This window comes from Actinia tenebrosa, unplaced genomic scaffold (assembly GCF_029948245.1).
Source record: "Actinia tenebrosa isolate PJP-AT-01 unplaced genomic scaffold, QUT_ActTen_1.0 PGA_scaffold1__47_contigs__length_23844297, whole genome shotgun sequence".
NCBI classification, from domain to species: Eukaryota; Metazoa; Cnidaria; class Anthozoa; order Actiniaria; family Actiniidae; genus Actinia; species Actinia tenebrosa.
In genome coordinates, this window is record NW_028292578.1 from 15929237 (window position 1) to 15957187 (window position 27951).

At 36.7% G+C, this 27951-nt stretch overlaps 3 protein-coding genes across 5 annotated transcripts; 1 reads left to right on the forward strand and 2 right to left on the reverse strand.

Annotated features, from left to right (window-relative positions):
* The first annotated feature begins 24 nt into the window (after positions 1 to 24).
* Positions 25 to 9616, forward strand: LOC116308085 (uncharacterized). Of its 2 annotated transcripts, none has more exons than XM_031718447.2 (3): positions 25 to 1655; positions 6821 to 6968; positions 7848 to 9616. In XM_031718447.2, the coding sequence occupies exon 3, from the start codon at positions 7862 to 7864 to the stop codon at positions 8987 to 8989; it is 1128 nt and encodes a 375-aa protein (XP_031574307.1). In that variant the 5' UTR covers positions 25 to 1655; positions 6821 to 6968; positions 7848 to 7861; the 3' UTR covers positions 8990 to 9616. The 2 variants fall into 2 exon arrangements, with proteins under 2 accessions (XP_031574307.1, XP_031574306.1); XM_031718446.2 differs by lacking the exon at positions 25 to 1655 and adding an exon at positions 4858 to 4988.
* Positions 9617 to 10621: 1005 nt separating this feature from the next.
* LOC116308077 (polyunsaturated fatty acid 5-lipoxygenase) lies at positions 10622 to 17643 on the reverse strand. Its single transcript, XM_089033048.1, has 11 exons — positions 17597 to 17643; positions 15725 to 15796; positions 14798 to 15149; positions 14436 to 14574; positions 13926 to 14020; positions 13512 to 13716; positions 12648 to 13009; positions 12196 to 12302; positions 11997 to 12099; positions 11309 to 11527; positions 10622 to 11031 (listed from the first exon to the last, which is right to left on the reverse strand). The coding sequence occupies exons 1-11, from the start codon at positions 17599 to 17601 to the stop codon at positions 10798 to 10800; spliced, it is 1893 nt and encodes a 630-aa protein (XP_088889174.1). The 5' UTR covers positions 17602 to 17643; the 3' UTR covers positions 10622 to 10797.
* Positions 17644 to 18259: 616 nt separating this feature from the next.
* LOC148909963 (polyunsaturated fatty acid 5-lipoxygenase-like) lies at positions 18260 to 27918 on the reverse strand. 2 transcript variants are annotated; one of them, XM_089033049.1, is made up of 11 exons: positions 27564 to 27918; positions 26760 to 26843; positions 25543 to 25897; positions 25035 to 25173; positions 23939 to 24048; positions 22683 to 22893; positions 20004 to 20365; positions 19552 to 19658; positions 19360 to 19462; positions 19072 to 19290; positions 18260 to 18743 (listed from the first exon to the last, which is right to left on the reverse strand). In XM_089033049.1, exons 2-11 carry the CDS (start codon positions 26828 to 26830, stop codon positions 18510 to 18512), a joined length of 1911 nt encoding a protein of 636 aa, XP_088889175.1. In that variant the 5' UTR covers positions 26831 to 26843; positions 27564 to 27918; the 3' UTR covers positions 18260 to 18509. The 2 variants fall into 2 exon arrangements, with proteins under 2 accessions (XP_088889175.1, XP_088889176.1); XM_089033050.1 differs by lacking the exon at positions 26760 to 26843.
* Positions 27919 to 27951: the final 33 nt, after the last annotated feature.

Below are 27951 nucleotides of genomic sequence, written 5' to 3' on the forward strand. Positions count from 1 at the left end.
GGAGGGGGAGGGGGTGTATAGTATGAGTAGTGTAATTCCCCCGAGGGGAGGGGGCGAGGTATTGAGCCGGCAAATCGATTGACAAGCACCTTAAAAGTAATAGACAAGAGAAAACTTTCACTTCAACTTACCAACGCTGTCTTTCTGAACTACAACCCATGACTCTAGGCCAAAATATATTACAACCTTAGTTAGGCTACCAACCTCTATTTAGCGGCCAGTTCTCCAAGTCCCAAAGAGGGTTTTGTGCAGTAATTTATACCTCTATTAAGCGACCAACCTCTATTGAGCGACAAGTTGTCAAAGTTTCAAAGAGGGTTTTGTGCAGTAATTTATACCTCTATTAAGCGACCAACCTCTATTAAGCGGTCACTTGATAATAGAGGTTTTTCTGTACATATAAAGTCTGGTCGGCAGATGAAATCACATCTTATTGCGGCCATTTTTACAGCAGTTTTATTTCTCTTTGCATTCAGTACGAAACTATTTTATCCTGAGAGAAATTTGTTTTGTGTAAGAACGATTTTGTTAAATGTAAAATCAAGCTTTAGTGTTATTAGAAACGTTTTTAGACGGTGATTCAATACACCAACGCAGTCCCAACTGATAGCCTCTAGTCATAATCAGTGAAAAAAAACATAGATATTACCAAAAAAAGCCACTTTCTAGAAGATATTTATAAATTGCTGTCAGTTGAGAATGAAGACAAGCACTTGAGTGCTTTTTTTCACCCGCCGAAGCATCTTCATCAACACTGTTCTGCAAACTTTAATCAGTAAGGTTTTTAACAGTTCTGAGATTTCTTAACCAGTTCTGAGATTCTTTGGGTAATATTGGGTGTCTTGAAATATATTGATTTATCACTGGTATTTTACAAGGAAGAACACCCCTACTTATAGACGAGAAGTTGATGACTATTAAACATCCTCGCTACGAAAACGTACGAGTGTTACAAAAATATATACTTGTGATTATAAAATCAGTTAGATTTTTATCAATTCCGAGATTTTTTAAACAGTTTTGAGATTCGTTGAGTAATATTGGGTTTCCTAGTGTTTTACGAGGAAGAGCAGCTCTATTTATAGACTAGACGCTTAATGATGAGTATGAATCATACTCGTAACGAAAATGTACGTGTGTTGCATATTAAAAGTGTATACGAGTGATTACAAAAACGTACGTTAGTTCAATTTTGCCACCCTTCGTTTCCCAAACGTTTTAATATTTCGATTTACTTTTATTTAGTTAAATACACGTTTATCGTGCACTTTCACCACACGTTGATTTTCCTGGCTTATTATTTTAAACGCAGCCAGTCTCTTATATGACATGACAGAGCGAGAAAATATTCAAATGAAGTTTGTAAAAGCAGAGTCGAAATCTAAAGAATTTCGCTGTCTGAAAAAGAACTTTGTAGCTAGGTAAAGCACTTGTTATTTGTCGTGTTGAAGTAACTGAACATCTTTCTTAACGTCTCATTGTTAATGTAGTTTCAAATCAACATTAATCATATATGATTCATTAGACGGTAATGGCCATCTATGCCGCAGTGATTAATTGCTGGCAGTAGAATGAAGTGGAACCATCTCCGCGGTGGAAGTCGGTTGAGCGTTTATTTGGAAAATGCTGTTTTCGCTGAAGTGAGTGATTGAATGGTAAGTAATACTGCATAAATATAGCGATATATTCTCTTAGGCCCGCGTATCCGAATATTAGTTTAAGAAAACAGATACCTTTATTCTGTTTTTTTCTTTCTTTTTAACACTGTCGTTCACACTTAGCGTTTTCGTTTCCTCCCCCCGTAAAAATCAACATGTGAGTTGAGTGTTGTATGCTGTAAATATAGAATGTAGTGGTAGTGTGTGTGGAGGGAACCTCACGGAAGAGGCCACTGGTGTGTTTGTTAAAAGGAAGGAAGGATGTATGTATGTATGTTTACGCCCGTCCACACATATCCGTTTTCGAAAAGGCCAATCCGCAATGAAAAAAAATCGTTTTCAAAAATATTCGAATGCGTGATAACGGGGCCTTAGAAATCTAGTATCGTGTAGACTACTTTGCTTCCTTTCAAGATTGTTATTATTATAAATAATAATAACTTAATTGGATATACACAATTATTGGGAAACCAGTTCTTTACAATGCATAATTAAAACTAATATACAAAAAGGAAATAAAAGCACTTACTGAACCAAAATACACTTTGCAATGTTTTTTCTCGAAATTTCTTAGCATTGATTAAAAACTTCAGAGGGAAGGGTCAAATTCGTTATCCAAATATTGGCTTCTGCTTCGCGCTTTGTGATTACCTCGAATGATTCACTAGCGAAGTGGAAGAAATACTATAGTTAGATTCACAAATTAAGTAGAATAGGTTTCTGATCACCTCGAAGATTCAGTAGCGAAGTAGTACATTTTCAGGAGAATCGTCCTTGTTCGATTATCATTGAATATGTCAAAGCAATACATCTTCAAGTGCAAACTGAGTGCATAATATACTTCGTAATTGTAATTCTCCTCTTCACACTCTTAATAACCCTTAAGACTCCCTTAATTCACAGAAGAAGTAATTGTAAGTGTTTTCACGAGTCAGTTCCTGATTCCATATATATGTGAGAAGTTCTTGCACTTGAACTTGGTGATCCAATGAAAAGATTCTCAGAAACAAAAATTAATAATGAGTATTTATAAAGCGCCTATATGCAGACGCTAGTGAAGTCGAAAATATTACAAGAGGGTAAAAAAAAATATTTAAAAAAGTTACAGTAGACTAGCAATGGAATCAAAAGTGGGAGTTGTTACGCATAGAATGCTCCATAGTTCATTACTGGACGTTTGCATGACCGTGACGTGTTTTGAACCCAACGCTACCAGAATCCCCTGCACACTTTCTTTTGTTCAGTTAATTAGCAACAACAGCTTTATTGTACCACTCTTATCGGGATTTACAGTATGTGTTTGTATATATACAAAATAGATAATTTGACAAATCTAAATAATATGTAAACACAGTTGTTAATCATATATATACTAAGGCAGGTAAATGAAAAGACGGTACAGCAGGGACGGCGGAGCAGTTTTTTGATTGGGGGGGCTCAATAATGTCATTGTATGGCAAGGTGGGGGGGCTGAGTTTAGTGAAAATGTATTGAAAATTTCACAAAAAGTGGGGGGGGGGCTAAAGCCCCCCCCCCCCCGGTCTCTGTACAGGTTGTCCGTAATAACAACAGGTAAAAACAGAAGATAAAATAATTTTAAAAAAGATAACTTTAAGTTAGATGGCACAAAGTATAGTGTTTATTATTGATATAATATTTTTGGCACTAATTTAAGTATCAAATAAGCAGAGAGAAAAATATATACATAAATAAATAATAATAATAATAATAAGTTATGAGGATATTCAATGATCAATATATATTCAAGATATTCTCGATTATTGCTTTTTTAAATAAGGTCCTGGAGAGAGCTTTAATTTTTTCATCAAGCACCAATTGTCTTAATATTCTCATGAAGAAATACGAATTTCAATAAGAAGGACAATTCGTACGGCATCGCGGCGTATCTTGGCGTAGCCTGCACCCGGTCTTTTTTCTCTGTCAAGTGCAGGTGCAGACCAGCTATTCTTGGTAGTACGTGAGAGTTAAAGATAACGCCGGTCATGTACACGTTCTGTTAAAATAGTAAATAGAGCATAATAATTTTTACATTTGATTTGATTTTTGCCATTTTAATTAAAATAAAGTAAAACACAACAACTAACTCAAAATAATGTAATCTAGCAAGTACGGCCTCAAGAAACCCGTGGGGGGGGGGGGGGTATGTGATAGAGGCTGCCATGAGAAATGCGAGCCGATGTTCAATTAACAACAGTATTGCTTTGTTCAAAACTGTTCATAAATAATGCATAGTAGAAGACACCAAAAGACCTTTTTAGCTTTGGCATAATCTTTTCCCATATATTTCAGACCACGTGTCATTGCCTAGAATATCATTTCTTTTCCTTTTCTTTACCGACTGCACATGAGAAGACATGTGAATATGGATACAGCTTAAACGAAGAATCTTATTCTCAAGAGAATGACAAGTGGTCTTAAATGGGAAAACATTGCGCCGAAAAGGTTTATTTTAAGTTTTTCTTTTGTTTGACTTTGACTGTTACAGCTGTAATAGTAACTATTTTCCTTACAAAGATTCTATTATCTTATACATAATTGAAAGTGTCTTTTTCTTTTGTACGTGGCTAGAACGGAAAACGATTCAAATTAAATTTTCGAGTCACGTCCAAAATAAAGCATTTTTTTTATCTATCCACCCATTCATTCATTCATACATCGATTATTAGAATCTATTCCTAAATTAAGTCATTTATTTGTTAATTTCATTAATTCATGCCAAATGTCTTGCCATCCAATATTTCGACTGTTTGCTACTTTTCTCTCGCCTTCTTAGTCTAATCAGAACTTGGAGCGGATGAAAGTGGAATCAGAGTGTTAGCCCAAAGCAAAAATTTGAATCGAAAATGAAATTTAGGCCTTCAGCCTGACAAAGCAACATTCTAACACAAATGCAACAAAACATTTTTGTACAATTGAAAATACCGCTTCAAACATGTATTTATCATAATACATCAGTTTCTAACTGTTAAAATAATGGTTTTGAGTGTTAACCCAAAACGAAAATTGGAATCAAAACTCATACGAAACTTTAGTTTTTGGCGCTTTTTGCCATTATTTTTATTGCTCATTATTGAAAACAATTTCCTCTCAAAATATGTAAATGTACATTATTCACGTGATTGAACTCTCACCTAATTAAAACCCACACTTGAAACTGCATTGTTAAACTTCAGCGAAGCAAACGTACTTTAAAATCTTTCATCTGTAACCAGCGAATAAGTGAGTCAAACTTCGAAGTCTTTCTCATATCGTGACAATCTATCGTAGTTGAAGGGTTTAATGTGAATGGCTTACAGTAACTTTAGTGTGGTAAGTGTTTCGTTCTTTCTGTAATGTTTCAGTTTTATAACCAGTATATCATTCAACAACCACTGCTTTATGCTTCGTTCTGTTTAAACAAAGTCTTTCCTTGGTTTCCTGTCATGAAATCTTTCATAGTTGACTCGAATCTTACGTTATTAATATTATCGTATTTAAGACAACAGTTTGACTGTATTTCAAGTGTTTTAGTCGATCTAGATATTGCTGAAGATTGTCTGATCAAAGTTCTTTTAAGATTAAAGAACAAAATTCCCGATTAATCTCCTCCCCCCAGGGGGTGCTATTAAACAGCTGCGTACGAAAATGAACAAGGTTGATAAATTACATAACAAACGATTCTTGATGTGCATGTTACGTCATAGCCACCATGTCACCGCAGGCCGGAAGAAACGCAGGCTCTGGGTACGAGATTGCCAGCTGCCACTGTGTATCCCATAAGATCTTTGCTTCGTATTATTATTATTATTATTATTATTATTAAGTTGTTATGTTTTTATGTTTTTATCGATAAATAAGTAATTTGTACATATATTTGTTATTTTATATTCATAATCTCTTTATTAACGTTATTATAAATTTTATTATTATTATTATTATTATTATTATGGCATTGAGATTATGAACTTTAAGTCCTATAGTTTTTCTTTTTATTTTTGTTTATCATTATCTTAAAATATTAAGCATTGGAACTTTTATTATTATAATCATCATCATCATCATTATTATTATTATTATCATTATTATTATTATTTTGTATTTTTTCTTTCCTTCGTTATTTTTTGTGCTCGACAAGAGGGCCTTTCTAAACAATTTTTTCAAAATCCTGCACTGTTAAATTTAAACCTAACGTTTTGCAAAGCGAAAGCTTTAGAACACAATTAGATTACGAAGTTAAGGACATTGGTAAAAAAGGTACGAGTTAAGCCAAAACCATTATTGCATAAACACGAATAATGCGCGCGTCATCAATCATTGATTGAACTAAACTATACCAGAGTGTAAGGTTTGATAATGAGGGTGAGTCAATCTGTCTTGATAGTAACTATGGTTACTGATAAGAACGTGCAATAGAATCAACAAGAAAGCTAGAAATCACGTAATTACATAATGATCAGAACAAAATCTAAACTGAATACTTATTCCATTTATGTAGGATTTTTTGAACGCAGCTAAAAAAATCCATGGCTCAGTGGGAATATTCCAAAGCTATCTTTTTTCATGACTCTGCGATCTGTTTGTTTTCCAAGTTTGTATATATATATGTATATATATATATTTTTTCCTTTCTCTGTTAATTAATTAGGAAATTGCTTAACTTGTTTATTACGCTGTTAATTACGGCAACATTTGCTTAGCAGTTAACCTCCTTATTCTCTTCTGGATGATACTGTACTTTAGTTATCGTTTCATCTTCTCTCTTCGTTAGTTGTTTTTGTGTTCCTATCAAATTACCTTAGAGATTTACTTTCCATAACAATATATTTATATGTAATGTTTAATAAACGAGCAGGAGTGTTTTATCGGGTATAAAACACGAGGCGCAGCCGAGTGGTTTTAGACCAGATAAAACACGATCTGCGAGATTATTGAACGGCTTAGAAAACTTATGATGTTTGTTCTCATTGTGTACCGATTTTTTTACGAAATGAACCAAGTTTGATAGAGAAAATCCAAGTTAAAGTTTATGCAAATGAAGACGAATCTTTATCAGATATAAAATCACCTTCATGGTCATGATTTCTATTGTGTTTTCTTCATGAATTATTAATGAGTTTTCTAATTATATATATACATATGGATTTGATTTGATTTCTTTTCAGGTTAACGATAGAATCACAGTAAAGCATCGATATATAAAGAGCTTCCCTCTTTGATTCAAGCCATCAAGCTATCCCGTGCGGATCGACTTGAAACCATATGCAGTGGACCTCGTTTGTCTTCTTCAAGCTACTGTACAGTTGCATGAGAGTAAGGGAGCCTTAACAGCAGAGCTGTATACATCTTTTTAGCATCACGTCGCTGCTAAACTTTGTAGAAATGTTTGTAGAAAAGCGAAAGCGCCGTGTTTCACACGCTAAAAAAATTGCCCTCTAGAAATGAATGCAACAGACCACTTGAAAATGTCTATATTTTTTCTCCTTTTTTTCTTACTTTCCTGTGTCATCATATATCAACTATGGTTTCAGAAGAACAACCGATTTGAAAACAGATCATTAGCTACAAACATTCTAATACCTTTTTTACCAAAAATTTGGAATTTTTTCACTGGAATTATTTTTCGTTTTCACGACTTGATGACTCGTCACGTCGCTCACGATATCACGATAGGTGCCGAAATGATCGACTCTTCTAATTCATTTTATTCTTACTCACAGGATTCCACGATGACCCACTTTTTTTTTTTTTTTTTTTTTTTTCTTTTGCTTATTTTGTTCCAACTTATGTTGTTATCAACTAGCAAAGATTCAGAAAATTGACATTTACTTCGCATTAACCGCTAACGTCCTTAAGGACACCTCTATCTTACAGACAGATGTTTTGGTCCTGCGGCAAAAATCACCTCACATTCTTTATTTTATCGACCCTACCTTCATATTAAGGGCACCTCTATATTGCGGACACTTTTTTCTGACCCTTCGGTATCTGTATTATAGAGGCCAAAACCCATTTAGTGAACTAAGTATAATAAAAAAAAAATCAGTAAAGTAAAGAATGCACAATTTCAACAATGCAGGCACTTTAAAATTTCACGGATCTTCAGTGGAAGACATGAATGAGACTAATCCTGAGCAGCAAATAATTTGAAACTGGAGTATTAATAATTATTATTCTTATTTTCTTTTTAAGACCCCAAAGTTTCAATGAGTGGTACTCCGTCCTCGTCTCCCGAGTACATTCCCTTCTCTTCCGCAGAACCAGAGCGATCACCAACATCAGAACCAGAAGCATCTCTTCCCAACTCAGCAGCAGAGCCGATCCCAGAATGGGATACAGCAACAGTCACTTGGGAATGGTTCTGGGACGTCCACTGGATCGGCCTGGGATGTTTATTCACAATACTGGCTCTATACTCCTTGTGGTCTGTCCTGAACGTCGCCAGAGAATCAAAAAAGCGGTCTCGCGTTGTTTCTATTTTCATCTGTTCAATGATCTTTGTGTTGGGATCTTCGCGCGCGTTGTTCCTCTTCATAAACCCGTACGAATCACCTCAGTGCCACATGTTGTCTGTCTGTCCCTTCATACTTACCAGGATTCTGTTCGGGCTGGGTCTCCCGTGCCTCACTGCTGCTTTCTCGTTCATACAGCTAGTCTTCCTTCAGGTCGTCAAGCTTAAACTCTACCCCCGAAAAGTCCAGAATTGGAAATTCCTCTTGACTATCGTAATGATACATTTTTCCTTAGCTTTGGTGATTGAAATAGTCGTCTTTTTATACGCCGACTGGCGATCACTTTCTCTTGTCTGCCAAGCATTCTTCATCGTGTTTAGCCTCGTTTTATCCACGTCGTTCATCTACACGGGAAGGAAAATCATCCATCGCGTGAATCAAAGTGCGCGGCAAGTCTCAAAAATGGGAACACGTTCAGTTAATGCTAAAAATATCGCCAAAAACCCATCCCGGAAACCTGGTTTATCGAAGCTGGTCCGAATCACCTTCCTAACAGCCGCCCTCGGCTTCATAAGCTGCGCGCTACAGCTTTATTCCATTTTCGTTGTCTATGACATGTATCGTTCCACCAGCAAGAGAGAGCCAGAACCATGGCCATGGCTGGTTTTCCAGACTCTTTATCGTATCGTTGAACTTCTCGCTGGAATCACTATGGGCTATGTGTGCCCTCGACAGGCTAATGTCCAGAAGAAATCCCCTATGTCGCCATGTTGGTCCACGTTTGAGGGGAGAAAACGGCGCTATAGACCGGCAGTATTTTACACTGACAGTGGCACAACCGATCCAAGTGTCAATCACTCAACGGAGTTAGAACTACTCTAAAAGAAAACAATGTATACAGGCAACTACTTGTTTTTGATGGATGTTGCTCACTAAGCTAGAAATGTTTTATATTCATGTGTAAGTAATGTCAGCACAGAAAGAAAATATGCCAGAAAAACGTGCAGAAAAAGTTTTGAAAAATTCCATATCGATGTGACCTTTTCTGATCGCATCCATATTGCATTCATATTGCATTCATGTTGCATTTATATATATTGCATTTATATTGCATTCATATTACATTCATGCAGTGCATTTATATATATTGCATTTATATTGCATTCATATTGCATTCGTATTGCATTCATATATATTACATTCATACTGCCCATAGTGCAGTTAGGGATTGATATTCAACATGTAGCAAAACAACCACACCTTTTATTTTCAAAAATCTGTAGACCTATTAATCATGGGTTTTCATTCAGACAGCGTGTCATTCCCTTGAGTATTATTTCTCTTGTCTTCCAGTGATGTTTGAAAAGTTCTAATGAAATAGTTCAACTCAAAATAACAAATAAATCTTCATTGTAAGTCGCGATAGAAAGCATTGTCGTTGAAGTTACTAGTCTCGGGTTGACCTCCTGAGTTCCACTCGTGTGAAAAAAATAAAAATCTATTTTGAAATGCGTTCTTGTATCTGAAGCAAAAGCATTTTACTAACTGATTCAGCCATATCGTGGCACAGGCTGCCCAAGCAGTGTTCTTGAGGCCTAAATATATATCTTTTAAATACTCTGAATTGTAAAAATTGTTGTGAATAAACTTATCTTGATGTAAACGTACCGGTATATGAAGGTTTTGTCGTCTTCCGAGGTATTTTTCATCAGATGAGTTCTCCCTGCAAGAATTTGTTTTTACAATTCGATGCATGATAAAGAATTATACTAAGAACGCTGCTTTGGCTGCCTGTGATCGTGGTGGATGTGTAAACACCAGCACTGTATAGCTAACCGTAATATATATTCTATTTGTGAACATGATTTTTTCCAAACGTTAGGGATAGTATTTGAAATGGCTCCAAGTTATACCATAGAAGACTCCAAGTTATATAATAATACAATAGTACTAACAAATCTAATGTACACGAGATATATACGCTTATCTCTTCTTAAAGTTCTTCTTTGTGGGGAGGGGGAGGCGGGGACTTTGTCCTTTATCCATTCACTGTATCTTCAATGAACTTCAATGCCGGCAGGTTAGATCTTGTGGTAAGATGTTTTACTTTATTGTTCATCTTTATCTCCACACAGATGGAGAAATGGGTACCAGCAGCTCATCTTTGGTTAACCTTTGTGTGTGTTGGGGGTGGGGAAGCAAAGGGAGTACTTGTGCCATGAACTAGATTCCATCCAGGGGGGGAGCAGTAAAACGCCTAGCCCCTTTATATAACAGGAACCCGAGGCAAGCATCATTTCTCATCGCATTAAAATTAAGACAGACATTACTTTTACCTTTTGCGGAGGGGAGTTGAATCTGAATAAATCTAATAGCCAGTGTCTTCTTGTCAATAGCAAAAATAGAGAATAACACTAGAACTAGTGTCTAATATTATGTCTATCTATTTCACGTGTTAATATGTTTATTGTCAATAGAATTCATGTCGATAATAATCAAACACACAAAGAAAACTTCTTGCTCTTAACCATTTATTTTATTGTTGTCAACTAAGTTTTAACTTCTTCAAACAAATTTTAACTCATAATCATTTCAACTTAATCAATAGCAGCATCAACTAGATTTCTTGACCAATCAGAGAAGCCCTAAAAACATTAGAATCCTGACGTCACTTTCGTTGCTATGGTAACTCAAGACTGTATTCCATTGGGCATCCATCTTGGTAACAGATAAGGATAAGTCAGGTGACCATCGCGAAGTCTCTCCTTGTTTCTCTCGTCCAACAGAGGTTCTACTTGTTCAGTCAAAACAGAGAAGTAACGATAAAGAACCTGTCTTGCTTTTGGATCATCGAGATGCTCGCCGTAGTCAAACAGACGATCGTAGCGAAACGTTGAGAGGGTCATGACATTTGACATTTGAAGCTAGGGAAAGAAAGTTTGTTGATTGATCACTGAACGGAATAAATTTTTTAAATGCCTACTGTGGATCTGAAAAAGATCTTCATGCACTGTGTCTGCAAATACAAACCCAAATGCCCTGAATATCAACTACCCAAAATTCCCCTCCGTCTTAGCTTCGATAATTTAACCTTAACGATTTAACCTTTTTTGAATTTGGTGTATATAGCCCTTGTGTATTACACGTTCCTTATTAAACTTATCTTACTATCTTACATATTTATCACAAATATTATCTTACCAAAGACTGGAATCTATCGGGTAGTCTTGCGCTGGAGAAAGTGTTATTGGGAACCCTGTCGTCATCGTAGATTTTCAGGGGTATATTTGGTACATATGCAGTATAGTCGGATAAGGGGTAGTTGACAACACAGTGTTGAGCAGACATGGTCCATATCATCTGGGTTATCGTATCAATCAGTTCTGACCGAGTTCGAAGTTTGGCGGGAAATCCACGTAGCTATGGAAACAGAAACAATAGTACAATCCAAGCCGTCATCTCCTTGCATATCGATATTTCTAATGCTTATATCTCCGAAAAGAGAGGTCCACATACAAAAATATATACTGCAACCATACTACTACACAGTTCACATATAAGTGTATGTTTGAAAATAATTTTTTTCCCTTGATATTTAAAGTTTTCCAATCTCCGATAGAAGTCACGTAAATGTATATATGTAAATACAGTCGTTTGTACTTCATAATTTGCAGTTCCATTTCCTCTTATATCCACCAGTTAATTTTCTCTCTATTTTTACCTTCCTAGTCCTTCCTTTCTTCCTTTCTTCTTTGTTTGTTTGTTTGTTTGTTTCAGTTTTTGCCTCTTTTTATGTTTTCTTTTTTGTTTGTTTTTTGTTGTTGTTTGTTTCCCTTTTTTTATTTATTTATTTTTAGTCATTAACAGTATAACAAGCAGCAATAGTTACATTTCCTTTTCCTCCAGTGACCCCAGTTCCTTTAGCCGAGACCTCGTTCACAAAATTCTGCAGTTCAGAATCTTCCCTCACGTCATAATTATAACGATAATACCTAAGAGAAACAACGATGGGGTTAAAACTATTTCTCCTAATTACGTCTAAATCTGATGAAAGTACAACCAGGTACTAGCAGTGGAACTTGACTTACAGCTTCACGTATTCTGTGACCATGTCTCGAATAACATTCAATATCACTTGACCGTCATCTCGGTAAGGGTAATAAGGAAGATGATGACGGTTTGTCAAACCTCTTTTCTGGGGAAATCAAAATTAAAATATAAAAATGTTCGCCGTCAAGGTTGTTACAATGTGTGAACAATAGTGTTATTTGCAGGAGGACTTGCATGCGCCAGACCACTACAGATGATAGAAGTGGTGTTTGTACCCATACTAGATTAGAATGCACTTCGTTCTAGAAATATAACCTTTAAACCTTATCGAGACCCTGAAACAACCTCTGGTCTAATCAAAGTCAGGAAACGGCTAACTCACAAATTGAATTTGAATTTTGGCTTGATAGGTTTAGCTGAGATATTGCGGGGAACTGTTTGAATTTTCCATACCTTATTCATGTTGTAATCTGTGTGTAAAAAGCTTTACCTTGATATTTCTTGTAAATTCAAGATCTTTCCAGTTCAAGATTCTAGCTGTTCTTTTTGTTAATTCATTCGCTCCTTTATATCCATAGGGCATCAGTTTATCCAGAGGAAGATTCGGTTTAAGCAGAGTGGGTCCTCCAAAAGTGTTAGTAGTCAGTACTCCACGACAGTGATACTTCATGATCTCGTACAGAGGGTGTCGTTGAGATAACTGTCGCTCCACGCTTAGGCACAGGGCTTCAGAAAGTAAATGGACTTTAGCGAGATGTTCCACCATTTGACTGCCAGCCGCATCTGAATTCTGAACGTTGATTTTGGCCAACATCCATAGATCGCCGTCAGCCGGAGTTAAGACTTGAGCATCTTGTGAAAAAATAAAACTAGTAAGTAGCACGAATATTTTGTTTGCACTTGACATCATAGTCGTCACCTTGGTTGAACTATAGACCCTTTTCGAGTTCCAAATTACCGCTGTGTTTCTTGATTACAGACTCATTTGCTCAGGGTTAGCCCCGAATAAGTGTCTAATTACTCACAAATACCAACGGTAAAGTAAAGAATGCACAAGTTCAACAATACGAACACTTTGAAACTTGACAGACCTCGACTGGAACACGTGAATATTCTTCACAAAATCGAGGCTTAGCCTGAGCAAATGAGTCTGTAATCAAAAAACATAGCGGTAATTTGGAACTCGAAAAGGGTCTATTGAACAAAAGAAATGTCAATGAATCCTTTTGTCATATCAACCAAGATGGCCGCCGTATCTTTTGTTATTTCACTCCCTTGAGAATGATTGAAAACTAGCAATAGTCGTGTCACGAAATACGCAATATCAAGCTCCTGTCACGCAATACTCGCTCACCTTGTTTGGAGTCCATCTGTATGGCCAAAGGCATGAGATGACGTTTCGAGAAGAAGTATTTTCCACGAACGGATACGAAGAGAGCTATGGGGGACTTGTAGTCCCACATTCTCCTGTGAGGATCGCTTGCGGTATGGTCTTCCATCGATGGGACGTTATCGTTCAAAGGCTGATACAACACATACAGATACCCCCAACGAATAGCCTGAAATATGGAAAAAACAATTGACACCATGCGCTGTTGTTCTCTATACAAAGGATTTTTTTTGAACAGGGTTCGCACAGGTTCCCAGGATATTGTTCATGGTCAGTGTAGCGTTAGTACATAACCTTGCACTTAACGTCATTTCCCCATTTTTTCCACTTAGTTCGGATTGGATCTTTAGAAAAGCATGAAGCCATGCAACTACTCACAGATCTCAGTGATATTCCTAGAACACCTTTTACAGCTTCGTCCCATTTAAACTTGAGGTTAAGCTTCTTCCTGAGGTCTAGCCAGTTCATCCCAACTACATTTGGTTAAAAGGTGAAAAAAAGGTAACAAACTTTAGCAATAAATGTTGCTAAAACCTTCGAATACTCGACTTTTTGTACTTGTGCTGTGGTGTTAGGTTTTGCATTCATAATAGATCAGGCGTTCATCGCTCTCTTGACAAGTTCATGCACAGAAAAGTTGCGGAGAAAAAATGTCACAGGTAGCCCAAAAAATGTCAGAGTATATTGGAATACTCAAGACGCAAGGTAAGACCTTTATTTGTGTGAATTTTTGCATTTTATTTTTTACTGTATTTTAACGATAAACCAACACATAGCCAGCTTGGGCTATCTGTGGTTTGAATAGGGAGCTTCTCCCTCCCACCTCCTGGTTTGAACAAATAACAATTCATGAGATTCTACAATGAGAATTTTCGGAACAAAACTTACTTCGCGAGGAGTATGTGACTTTCTGTAATGTCATTGGATTAACGCCAGCCAATCGCTGTTCAGCAAACTGTTCATCAGAGATCCATTTTGTCATGTCTGATTGAAATGGCTCGACTTTGGAAGGCAGTTCTACGTAACCCTTTTAAAACAAGACACGTGTCATTCCCTTGAGAATAAGTTTTAGTTGTCAGGATTTCATCAATATATCTTCTAAGCGTCACCAGTAAGCAAAGCAAAAATAGTATAATACTCAAGAGAATGTCACGTTAACTAAACGGTTATCTTAAAAGGAACATTAAATATGACTTTCATTCGTTCATTCTTTTTACTCTACTTTTGACACTAAATTGCTGCAAACTTACATCAAAATAAGGCTCCAAGGACCCCCTAATCTGCATCAATTGAGCATACTCGGGCATTTTTACAATCTTTGGCAGGTGCGCAACTTTAGCCATGTATCCACTGATCAGCTTTCTCGTGCCGTTAATTATGCGCCCCCAGAGGGCTGCGTGAAAACCTGTAAATGGATGGTTTTTAAGAAGGTTCTGGTAGTCACTGATTGACATATCCAGACGTGAAAACGGCATTTGAGGCGTTGGTTCATGTATGCCATAAGTGCTGCGTTGCTTAGCGAGGGATTCTTCACGCTGCTTGAGACACGGTGAATCATGCGACACGTCTTGGGGGAGAGAGATTGGACACTGGTTCCCTTGACTGAAACAGCGAATGGTGCACTAGAGTAAGGAGCTATTTACGAGCTGTTGATATAGCCTCCGTTGCTGACGTCCTGCGGGGTTCGGTTCGGATCCGAACCGAACCCCGCAGGACGTCTGCAGCGGAGGCTACTGTTTATAGTAGGGAGTAACATGTGTTGTGTATCGTGTGGGATACTCAAACTAAAGCATATATATATATAGGGGTTGAATGAAACTGAAACACTTCTTTCTTTATTTTTCGTGGAAAACGATTGTATTGTTCCTGCTATCTGACATGGCTGCCGTCATGTGATGGTGCAAAACCTCTATACTGGTCCAGTGTTGTTGTCAGACCAGAAAGAACCCTAGTAATTTTCTTGAGAAAAAGATTCTTTGTTTGAGTTATATCCTTATTCATGTGTCTTCTCATTCGCGACCGTTAAACAAAGAAGTTATGCTCTTTGAATATGGATACAACTCAAACAAAGAATGTTTTTCTCGAGAGAATGACACGTTGAATTGTCTGAAATGGGAAAACATTACCCCCGAGGTAAAAGGGTTAATATATATATAGATAGATATATAAAGGCTTACCAGAATTGAAACAAGGCGATAGTCAGCAGACCAAATAGTAATGAATACAAAGACATCTTTTTCTCAGCTAATCTACAAAAAAAAGTTTTTTTTCAATTACAACTTTTTTGAAGCATGTGACTCTAGTAAGCTTGTAGCGTAGGTATTAAAAACAGAAGTTATGAATGCATACAAATGAGATGGAAATGAGAATACAAGCATTGTATCCACCCGATAGCCTTTGAACAAACGAATATCTCCAAACCATTTAAGACAAACAAATTAATACTGACAAATAGCTACTATTCGTCATGATCAACTTTGTTTTTATTTTTTTGTTTTTTCTAACATGCATATATTTACATTCCATACTAATTTTGTTTTATACTGAACATAGCAAATTAGTCTAAGGAACGACATAAACGCTTTCATTCTGCTCTCAAAATCTAATTTCTCAGCTTTAAAGCATACACTATAAGCTAACTAGAGTATGTTATGTTCCTTTTTTGGTTTTTCTTTTTTCTTTTCTCATGCTTCCAACATTATCGCAGCTAAAACCAGGAGCTCCGCTTGATAAAAAGCTTACAATAAATCGAAATTTTAGTTTGACTTAATTTTCCCCGTCTTCCGTGAATTATTTGTTATTTAGTATATGGTTATATGTGCATTTTAAAGATTATAATATTATATGAATGTGAAAGTGTGTTATTTTTTAAATTATGATTCATAATTGGACAATTAAACCAATTTTTTTAAAATATTCATGACATTTTAACGTGACTCGCCCCTCATGTTTAATTTTAAATTAAATTTAAGCCTCTGGAAACTTGGTCGGGCCAATTTATTGAAATTTAATGTTAACATTTTTGATTTTTAATGAAAGAGTTTCTTCATAAAAGAAAGAAGACATGGAATAAAACTAATCGTTTGCAAGCTACTTATTGTTTTTTATTATTATTAATATGCTGCTAAGTGCCTGCCTGAAGGGCCAACTGAGTTTAAGAGAGTACAAAAATAGTAAGACGGTACGCAATGTAGATAAAACTACTTGCTCTTATTATTTTGAGAACATCTAGCTGAATTTAAAACAAAATGACTTACACACAGGAGGACTGTTGATGGTTTTCACGGCGGCCGTGTTGGAGGAACTTAACAAAAGAATTGTCAATGAATTCTTTTGTTACATCCTCCAACGTGGCCGCCGTGTCTTTTGTTATTTAATTCTCTTGGGAATGGTTGAAAACCATCGATAGATATGTACGAGGTGAAAGTAATATAATTTTTGAATATGATTTTTTATGAGTTTTTAGTTAGACTTGTGATTTTATACTGATGAAGGCCGAAAGCCGACTTAAAGAGGCATCACTCAAATCAAGAATGATGTTTTACCAATCAGCTATTTAATTCATGCAGAACCAGTACAGGAAGTATTGTCGAAGGGCTCACTAACGAAGTACGTGCAGACTGTGAATCCTCGAGGATCCTTCTGGTGTAGACTGATAAAAGAGCGAAAGCACCGAGTTTATAAGTCTACTTATGGTGGGATTATCGTTGGACAAAACACAATTTCCTTACTCTACTTATATGCTACGCCTTTTTCTGACAAGAAAAATAAAGGAAAACCAAAGAAATAAATAATCAATTTATGCATTACAGTGCGAAAGGCTAGAAGATATAAAAGGTTAACTCTATCGAGAATAATATCTCCTGAGATTGAATTGGAATTGTGAAAAAAGTGCATGAGCTAAACCGGAGAATGCGGTAAAATCCCTCAAGGAAGAGAATCAACAATAAAATCAACTCGCACATGTACATACACCCAGCCAAGGAATTGAACTTTCCAAAATACTTGATGATACATAAGCTAGCTAATACTGATTTAACCATACTTACCTCATTCGCCGACCGCAACCTTCTTCTACTGGCAACGTTCATTGAAATACGCTGATTATTTGAATGACTGTCTAGCATTACTGCGCATGCGTAGTTATAGTGTGGGCACCATTCACCCGGGCGGAACGGGAAGGGAGCGTCTGTGTGCTTATGTTTCGTATTTTTCGTATTTTTGCCAATGTCACAAACACCACAGAGTCATATTAGGCGAAACTCAAGAAAAATTTTGTTCTATTCAAGAAAAAAATTTCACAGTTTGTTATTGTCATCATAGTTAATAGAGGGGAATGGTTAGGAAACCCTTTTGTTATAGGTCTTTGCAATTGTTCGCTTTTTTCAAGCGTGAACGTGCACAATCCTTGGTCTTACCATTGTTTTACCATTGTTGGCAATGGCTGAGTGAACAGACCAAAATCTTTCTTTTGGCTACTAGTTCAAAATACTTAAAGATTTATAAGAGATATTTGAATATTCCTTACAACAATCCCATAGACAAAGTTTATGTTTACTTGTTTTGCAATTTCGGATGAGCATAAATCAAACATTGTGCATGGTCAAGACCTTTTCAACATCAAAAGCGAACAAAGACCTGATAACAATAGGTTTCCTAACCATTCCCCTCCATTAACTATGTTGCCATGGAAAGTATGATTATGCAATACATCGTTAACAAACTCTTTTTATTGTCAATACAGTACACGTCGACAATTATAATCAAATGCACAAAGGAAAGGGATTATATTCTTAACCATTTATCTTATTATTGCTAAACGTGTTTTACCGACCTAAATCGTTGCCAGCCGTTTGCTGACATAACTTATTCAATAGTAGGATCAACTACTTCTCTAGACCAATCAGAGAAACCCTTTAAAAAACAGTAGAATCCTGACGTCACGTTCGTTGCTATGGTAACTCAAGACTGTATTCCATTGGGCATCCATCTTGGTGACAGATAAGGATAGGTCAGGTGACCATCGCGAAATCTCTTCTTGTTTCTCTCGTTCAACAGAGGTTCTACTTGTTCAGTCAAAACAGAGAAGTAATGATAAAGAATCTGTCTGGCTTTTGGATCATCGAGATACTCGCCGTAGTCAAACAGACGATCGTAGCGAAAAGTTGCGAGACTCATAGCAAAGGATGCGTGGGCCTGAGAAAAAGTAAAAATCATCAAATGGATGTTTAGCAGAATTATCTGCCTTGTTCTAGTAACGACCACCCTCAGTATCAGTGCCTTCGTATACTCTTTTTGAATAATTTGTTGATGAAAGATAAAAGTTACTTATTTCTACCTCCTTTCCCTTCCCTTCCCTTTCTTTCCTTTCCCTTCCTCTTCCTTTTTTTCTTTACCTCCCTTTTTTCTGTTTTCCCCTCCTTTTCTTTTCGTTTCGTTTCCCTTTTATTCTTTCCTTTATTTTCCTTTCTTTTCATTTTCATTTTTTTTTTTTCGATTGCTGTAAAACAAGACCCAGCCATACCGCTGCTTGAAGTCTATTAGGTAACCTCGTGCCAGAGTATGTCGTATGGGACACCCGTTCGTCATCGTACAGCTTCATGGGTATGTTAGGGGAGTATGCACCGTAATCTGCCACAGGATAACTAATAGCCGCGTGCTGAGCGGACATCAACCAAATCATCTGGGTAAACGTATCAACCAGTTTTCTTTTGGTTCCAATTTGGGAGGGAAATCCCTGTATCTATGGAAACAGAAACAATAAAGCTAAGACATTCATTCACTTTATTTTTAAAAAAGCAATCCCACTTACGTTCCCGTTTACTCCTTCAGTTCTAGACCCTTCAGCCGAGACCTCGTTCACAAACATTTGCAGTTCAGAATCTTTTCTTACTTCCTTATTAGATTGATAGTACCTACAAGAGACAACGAAAAACTATTTCTCCTAATTACGTCTAAATCTGGTGAAAGTACAACCAGGTACTAGCAGTGGAACCTGACTTACAGCTTCACGTATTCTGTGACCATGTCTCGAATAACATTCAATATCATTTGACCGTCATCTCGGTAAGGGTAATAAGGAAGACGACGACGGCTTGTCAAACCTCTTTTCTGGGGAAATCAAAATTAAAATATAAAAATGTTCGCCGTCAAGGTTGTTACAATGTGTGAACAATAGTGTTATTTGCAGGAGGACTTGCATGCGCCAGACCACTACAGATGATAGAAGTGGTGTTTGTACCCATACTAGATTAGAATGCACTTCGTTCTAGAAATATAACCTTTAAACCTTATCGAGACCCTGAAACAACCTCTGGTCTAATCAAAGTCAGGAAACGGCTAACTCACAAATTGAATTTGAATTTTGGCTTGATAGGTTTAGCTGAGATATTGCGGGGAACTGTTTGAATTTTCCATACCTTATTCATGTTGTAATCTGTGTGTAAAAAGCTTTACCTTGATATTTCTTGTAAATTCAAGATCTTTCCAGTTCAAGATTCTAGCTGTTCTTTTTGTTAATTCATTCGCTCCTTTATATCCATAGGGCATCAGTTTATCCAGAGGAAGATTCGGTTTAAGCAGAGTGGGTCCTCCAATAGTGTTAGTAGTCAGCACTCCACGGCAGTGATACTTCATGATCTCGTACAGAGGGTGTCGTTGAGATAACTGTCGCTCCACGCTTAGGCACAGGGCTTCAGAAACCAAATGGACTTTACTTAGATGTTCAACGATCTGACTGCATAACAGGTCGGTCAACTGGACGTTTAGTTTAGCTAGCATCCAGAGATCGCCATCATTTGGTGTGAAGACTTGTGATACTTGGAAAAATATTTAACAATTATTCGCCGGAGGCGAAGTGATTATCGGTGGAATATTTACCGAGCAGCGAGTTTTCGTGCGGAGAGGTAAATATCACCATCACGGAGCCTGAGGGGAATAATCTTTTTAGTACAATTTTAGACTTGAATATCGGAGAAAAGTCGAAATTCAGGATAAAAAAACGTTTTAGTATTACTTCCGATCTGGGAAAACTTTGGAAAACCTTGTAATCACCGCTCCAGCTGTGATTATCGTCTCAGAATCACCGGTCGCTCGACCAATCACAGCTCGAGAAACTCTATATTCAGGTCTTAAATTATACTAAATTGTAATAAGCACATCAAAAAAATTGTATGAATTTATAATTTTATAAATTGAATATCATTATATATATTTAGATAATAATATTATTAATTGATTTATATGTATTGTTATTTTTAATTTGATAGGTTTTAGAATTTATAATTTGACGGATTTTTGAAGAAATTTTGATTTTTGAAACCCAGCAAATTTTAGCACTCTGAAAAAAACGATTGCTTACCCTCAATCACGTGACTTTTTGGAGCTTACTGGGGGGCAAACAAGCGGTTGACTGGGGGGCAACTAGCGGATGCTAAGTCAAAACATATCAAAATAAGTTCTCAAACTATTGTATTTGACTATATCAACGACATCAAACCAGAAAACAAGAGATCAAAACAACCTCCAGGATTGTACAAGCCATCAAAAAAGAGCTATTACCGGAAGTGACGTCTATTGATAGCAACCTTATAGACGGATCATCGGGAATCATTGCAATGTGAATCTTTTGCTCTGCATTAATTAACAAAATGATAATGACGAACAATGTAACACGCGTTCAGCGCGTGAAATGGCGGGAAATGAAAACGTGCAATCATTGATTGACAAAATATCTCGTTTCCTATTGGTTGATTATAAAATCATCAGCTGTGAAATGCTTTCCTATTGGCTTATCAATCCCGTTGGCATTTATCTGGCTTCCAAATATATAATCAGATCGATGCCACATGTGGAAAACGCGCATTTGCTGCCTGAACGTCGATAAGGTGAGTTGATAAAAAAGAAAGACCTAATTTTTCTCTCCATTTCCAAGACGGTTCCCGAATTCTTCGACATTTTAATATATATCATAACTAAGGAACTAACTATTTTGAAAGCCCTATCTCGATATTTTAGGTGGAACTGACTTTTAACTTAAATTACTAATTTATTGAAAATTTTGACAAAGAAAGCCATGTTGATTTTTTAAACGGTTAAAAATGAAGCCTAAATGTTGCCAGCTGGATTTTCTTTTTTACGGACACTCATTGCAAATATTACCGCAAGGAAAACAATGTAGTTTGCTTTTTAAAAAAACTACACAAAACATGCCCGTTTCAACTTCGTTCTCGTCGAGAAAGGCTAAAAAGTTTACTCATTGCTTGGGGAAATTTAAAGATCAAACTCGAAGGAAACAAAAAATTCTTTATAGCTTGAAAATAAATAATTAATATTACTGTTCTTTCTTTTGAAGTTTTGTAACGTGAGCAATTTTGTCTAGTTTTCTTCTGCTTGCTGCTTATCGTTGTTACACTCGAGAAACACTCTCGCACATCCGAAATCATTGTAGTTTCTTCAAATTAAAGTTAATGTTGAGACTTTTTATGTAATTTAAATTTTCAGAATTGGCTTTTGGCTTCCAGCAACGACGACTTCGACAACAAGAAGAAATTTTCGCAACATGTAAAAAATCATCATCATGCATCATCATTTTTTTTTTCACAACTGGGTTCCCCCCCCCCCCCCCCCCGAAATATGGAAGGATTTTTAACAACGTTTGGAAAGTAAGCTAATAATTATTGTGATTTCCATTCTCTAATACTGTATAACTATTAGCATATTGCAGTAGTATAGAGGCTTTGCACCATCATGTGATGGCAGCCATGACAGGGGCACAACAATAGAGTCTTTTCCCCTGGTAAACTGGATTCTTTCTCATGTAAATCAGATTAGACCAGATTCTATTGTTCCTGCCTCATGTCATGACTTCCATCACGTGATGATGCAAAGCCTCTATACTGAATGATGTAACGTATGAATTGTACATTATAATATTTGGGAACTATGGTATATTGTAGTAGTCAACGTATGAATTGCGCGCTATAATATTGGGGAATCATATGGTATATTAATGATAATATACCATAATTTCCCAATAAAATATTGCGCAATGCATAAGGGGTATAATATCGTTATTGCAGTAGTATACTGCATGATATAACCTATGATCTAAGCTTTGTCCTATGGTTTCCTCACCTGGCTTTGAATCCATCTGAATGGCTACAGGCATTAAACGTGGTTGTTCTGTCATGACGTTACCCTTCCCTGGCACCATCACGAAGAGTGCAATAGGTGACTTGTATTTCCACATCCTCCTCTGAGGATCATTGTCCGTGAGATCTGGCATCGATTCCATGTTGTCACTGAGAGGATGATGAAGAACGAAGAGATATCCTCGCCTGATGATCTGCGCGGATCAAAACATTACCTTATTACATGAAATTTTCGCGACACCTTAATTTCGCGAATTTCGCAATAAAAAAAATCGCGAAATTAAAATGACGCGAAAACTAAGTGTCGCGAACATAACATGACGCAAAAATTAAGTGCTTCACAATATGTCAATAATCAAGAAAGAATACGTTTATTACCACTGAAACGTTTACAAAATCAGGCGCGAAATTCCTGTGGACATTGTGAGAACTTCGTTGTCAGTAATGTTGTCATATAGACCGGCCGCTGCATCTTTTGTTAATTTTGACGATATTTTAGATGAAGCGAAAAACGCGAACCATAAAATCGCTAAACAAACGTGTCGCGAAAATTTCATGTAATAAGGTAGTCACTGAACTGATATCACTAATGACGTTATGCAAGTGATATTACTTGGCCCATACACCTAAGTCCAAAATCGCGCACGACCGAGTAAATTACTTGAAAACACTGCATCCCAGGCCAAATGCAAAGAAATAATACGTTGTCAATGCAAAGTATACACTTGTTCTGTCTTTCTTCCCTTCTCACATTCAGGAACACAACAATTTCGCAGCATCGAATTATAAGAATTGATGGGTTGCAAGCATTCCCAAGAGAATTAAAAGACAAAAACATAGCGGCCATTGTAGTGCCGTTAACAATGGATGCTAATGAGAAATCTTTTGTTAAATGGCACCAACATGGCCGCGATGACGTAACGTGCAATCGAAGAATATGTTGTAAATTTGTAAATTTTTGCCCTGGATGCCTCGTTATCACCCGGCCGTGCGCCATTTTGGATTTAGGTGTATGTCGTGTTATACTTATTAAAGTGTGTCGTGGGAGTTCATTATGGAGAATGACCATATCGAGTAATTAGGAATTGGGTGTAAAATTAATAGACCCTTTACCTTGAACTTTATACTGTTGGGAATCGAATTCTTTGAGTTATTTCTGTATTTATGTGTCTTCTCATGCGCAACCTTTAAACATAGAAATGATACTCAAGGGAATGACAGTATAAAAAGTATGCTTACCCATTTCAAAGGTTTTCCCTCCAGCTTTCTCCCTAGTGCATTATGAACTGCTTCCTCTACGTTGAAGTTAGGGTTCAACTTTTCCTTCAGCTTATTCCAGTTTTTACCGACTAAGTAGAATAAATAAGACTAGAATCATAAAACGAGCCGAGTAACTTTGAGTAACACAAAACGAATTGATCGTGGAACAAAATGAAACGAAAACAAGAGGGAGTGGGATGAGGTTTTTGGTCACGTGAAGGAGGACCATGCTTGTAAACTGGGGACTGTTCTATAATTATTAGCAGCGCTTGAGCAATGTAAATAATTACTGATCTTATCGAAATCCATTGTTTTCAGTCTGAATTATCCCAACGAATGCATAGAGGAAATTCAGACATATTTCGTTCATTCATTATTGGCTTTGTTTCTATGATAAACAAGCTAGAAAGAAAACAATTGGATTTTGATAAGAACGATAATTATACTAGATAATCACTTCGGCACGCAGCATTCGTAGGTATAATTCGGGCTACGCCCTCAGCTGCCTGCATTATACCTACGAATGCTGCGTGCCTCTAATTATCTATTAAATAACTAGCTCTATTTATTAGCCATTACGAAATAGCCGCCATCTTGAAAAAATTGTCCCCTAAAATAGGCCCACAATAGCTCAACTCGGATTTTTTCTTAACCTAGGATGGCTAATACCAAACACTAGAAGAAAAACGTTTGCGCATGCGTGAGTGGCCTGGTTCACCATTCCTAGAAATTCCAAGAGATCGGGAAAGTTTTTAATAAAGAAAAAATAAATGTTTTTTTTCTCCGAATATACAAAAACAATTGTGAATGTACTTTTGCAAACAAGATGCAGTATGGGTCTTTTTCACGCGGCAGCCATGTTGGTTGGAACAATAGATTCTACCACGCGTAACCTCGCATACAAGAGTTTGAGAATGAGTTTATGCGGGTGAAACAAAGGTTATTATTCTCATGAGGATAAACATGGCTGCAGTGTGATAAGGTCCATAAACCGGCGTAATATGACGGAATTAGAATTGAGTTTCAAGAACTAACTTTTAAGATTTGGAATTTTGTATAACCGTTTTATACGTACTTTTCTTGTAGAATGTGACTTTCTGTAATGTCATTGGATTAACGCCAGCCAATCGCTGTTCAGCAAACTGGTCATCAGAGATCCATTTTGTCATGTCTGATTGAAATGGCTCGACTTTGGAAGGTAGTTCTACGTAGCCCTGTAATATAATAGGTAGAGTGAATAGAGTGCTAACAATATAACCGTGAAACTTTAGTAATACTAAATAGCACAATTTCATGCAAATTCCATTGTTTTCTATCGTTTAATTAGCACTATTTTGTACTATTTAGCAATTGGTGTTTCACGGATTAATTGTTTGCACTCTACCATATATCCGTGTAAAAGCTAACCAACAAAATCGGACAAATTATAGAGCAAAGATAACATTCATGCGTCTTCTCATGCGCAACGGCCGTTAAACAAAGTAATAATAAGCTAGGAAATGACACGTGGTTTGAAATGGGAAACCTTTACGCCCAAGATAAAAAGGTTTACGACCAGAAAAAGGTGTGTTCAAACTACTCACATCGAAATACTTCTCCATTGCTGTTTTAAAGAAGTGTGTCAAAGGACCAAACTCTTGCAGTCTCATTATCCCAGGCAGCAACAACGTCCTGTTCAAATAAACCTTCAACAAAGTTTTACTCAACGTTGCCATGGATGCGTAAATTTTTGCGTGAAAACCAAGGAATGGATTTGTCTTAAGAAGTGTAGGATATTCATCAAGAGTAATATCCAGACGTGAAAACGGCATTTCAGGCGTAGGTTCCCGGATCCCAAACATGCTGCGTTGCTTAGCGAGGGATTCTTCACGCTGCTTGAGACACGGTGAATCAAGTGACACGTCTTGGGGGAGAGAGATCGGACAGTGTTGTGCGTGGCTGAAAATACAAAAACAACGTAAATGAGAAAAGCTAAACGTCATAAAATAAATTGCGTTCGGTCAGAACCATATAGTAAAATTTATTTCAAAATGACTCGAGCTTTTGGTATTTGAGTGGTATTCTTCTCAGGTAAATATTTCTGTTTCCGCCCTTACGGTAGCCTGCGTACTGAGCTGATCTTGGAAGAGAGGAATGGATCCTCCTCCCCTTTCCGCATCCCCATTCCCCACCCCCATCCCCTCCCAAGAGCCGCTAAGCAGGCTACTCTTACAGCTCTAGTTATTACCAGGGTATAACTTAGTTTTATCGATTTTCTAAAATACTCTAAACGTATTTATTGCCAGGAGACAGGTGTCTAATTAGTCTATCTCGGTTAAGTAACCTAAAATGATGTGTCATCCTTGCCAGGATTTTCATCAAATGAATGTTTGCAAAGCATTAAAAAATCGAGAAAACTGTCAACTTCATAATGTTTTGATTAGCGACCGCCAAGAATTGAAAATTAACCGGAGGTGGAAATCAATAGAGAATACGGTCAGGAAATATTCACTCACCCTCTCTCTCTTTCTTTAATGACTGTCTGTCTGTCTTTTTTCTCTGGACTATGATTTTTTTTTTCAAATAGACCTCTTTACCTTGGGCGTAATGTTTTCCCATTTCAGACCACGTGTCATTCTCTCGAGAATAAGATTCTTTGTTTGAGTTGTATCTATATTCATGTGTCTTCTCATGCGCAACCATTAAACAAAGAAATGATACTCTATGGAATGACATATGGTCTGAAATAGAAAAGTATTACTTCCTAGGTAAAGAGGTGTTTTTATCTATTCTAGAAATAGCAAAATTTCAGTTCTGTTACCATATGTAGAGAAAGAATGAGATCATGCAAAATATCACACTAACAATAGACATATTGGAAGGTGAAGGCATGTTGATATTCGTTCTGGGAAGAAAAAACCCACAGTAAATAAGTATTGTTCTCAGTCTTAATGACGATGACGGTGGTAATGGTAGTGAAGATAACGATGGTGGTAAAGAAGACGATGGTGACGATGAATGAGAGGATGATAAAAGTGTTGGCGATGAAGGATGGTAATTATGATAATGATGATCGTGATTATGATGATGATAATAATTATCATAAGGGTGATAATGACGCGATGATAAATCGTTCGAGTTAACAAAGAATATCTGAAGATGATCATATGATGGTACGGTGGTACAATCAATGGTATAATGATGACGGTGAAGGTGAGAAAGTTATTAGTAAAGGTAATTAGTAAACGATGATGATGAGGAGAGGGAAAATACAATTAAATGTACCTTTATATGTTATTTGAGTTAAAAAGAATCGGTCCTAGTACAAACGATTTCTCAGCAACGAAACAAACTTTTTTAAAAGAGCTTGACACATGAAACCTTAAGTTGATGAAAAATGCTTAAACTAGGAAATGTTTTTACAGTGTACTAGAATTTCTGTTTTTATAAGGAGACTAAAAATGAAAAATGAAAGGAGGGAAGAGAAGAGGAAATGCGGAACGGACCAATATCCCACGACGGCAAACAGCAGCAACAACAACGGCAGAATCAGAAACAGCAACAGAAGCAGCAACAGGAACACGACGAAGATGTACAAAATACAAGAACAAATCAGAGTGCCTACCTTATACCCGCTGATTCCTTCGACCAGAGCACTAAATACTGATCCAAGAGGTATAGGACTATCTATTTATTGGTCTCAGTGAAGCAAATAAAGGAACTTATTAATCAATTAACAATTATTTAATAAGATGTTTTTATCCATCCGTTACGAGGCGCGGGAGGTAACTTTGATCTCTTCTTTCACACCAGACACATTGGGACTTTCGTATCCATATTTGTTTGTTCAGTGGTTTGACATAACGGATGTCTAATTATTTCCGACTTATTTTTTATTTACCGAGAAAATAATCTCTACTAAGTGGTCCGGAAGGCTAGGCAAATACTTGCCTTTATCAGACTAGCGAAACCACCTTTAAAAAATCATTTATATTGGTAATTGAACTGAGTTA

Coding starts and splice junctions, on each gene's coding strand:
- LOC116308077 (XM_089033048.1), bottom strand. Junction 13,717..13,925: donor TAGGAATATCACTGAGATCT/GTGAGTAGTTGC, acceptor TCCATATTTCAG/GCTATTCGTTGGGGGTATCT. Junction 13,010..13,511: donor ACAGATGGACTCCAAACAAG/GTGAGCGAGTAT, acceptor TTTTTTCACAAG/ATGCTCAAGTCTTAACTCCG.
- LOC116308085 (XM_031718447.2), top strand. CDS start 7,862: ATGAGTGGTACTCCGTCCTCGTCTCCCGAGTACATTCCCTTCTCTTCC.
- LOC148909963 (XM_089033049.1), bottom strand. CDS start 26,830: ATGCCTTCACCTTCCAATATGTCTATTGTTAGTGTGATATTTTGCATG. Junction 25,174..25,542: donor CAATGGAGAAGTATTTCGAT/GTGAGTAGTTTG, acceptor ATTATATTACAG/GGCTACGTAGAACTACCTTC. Junction 19,291..19,359: donor CTGAAGGAGTAAACGGGAAC/GTAAGTGGGATT, acceptor CTGTTTCCATAG/ATACAGGGATTTCCCTCCCA.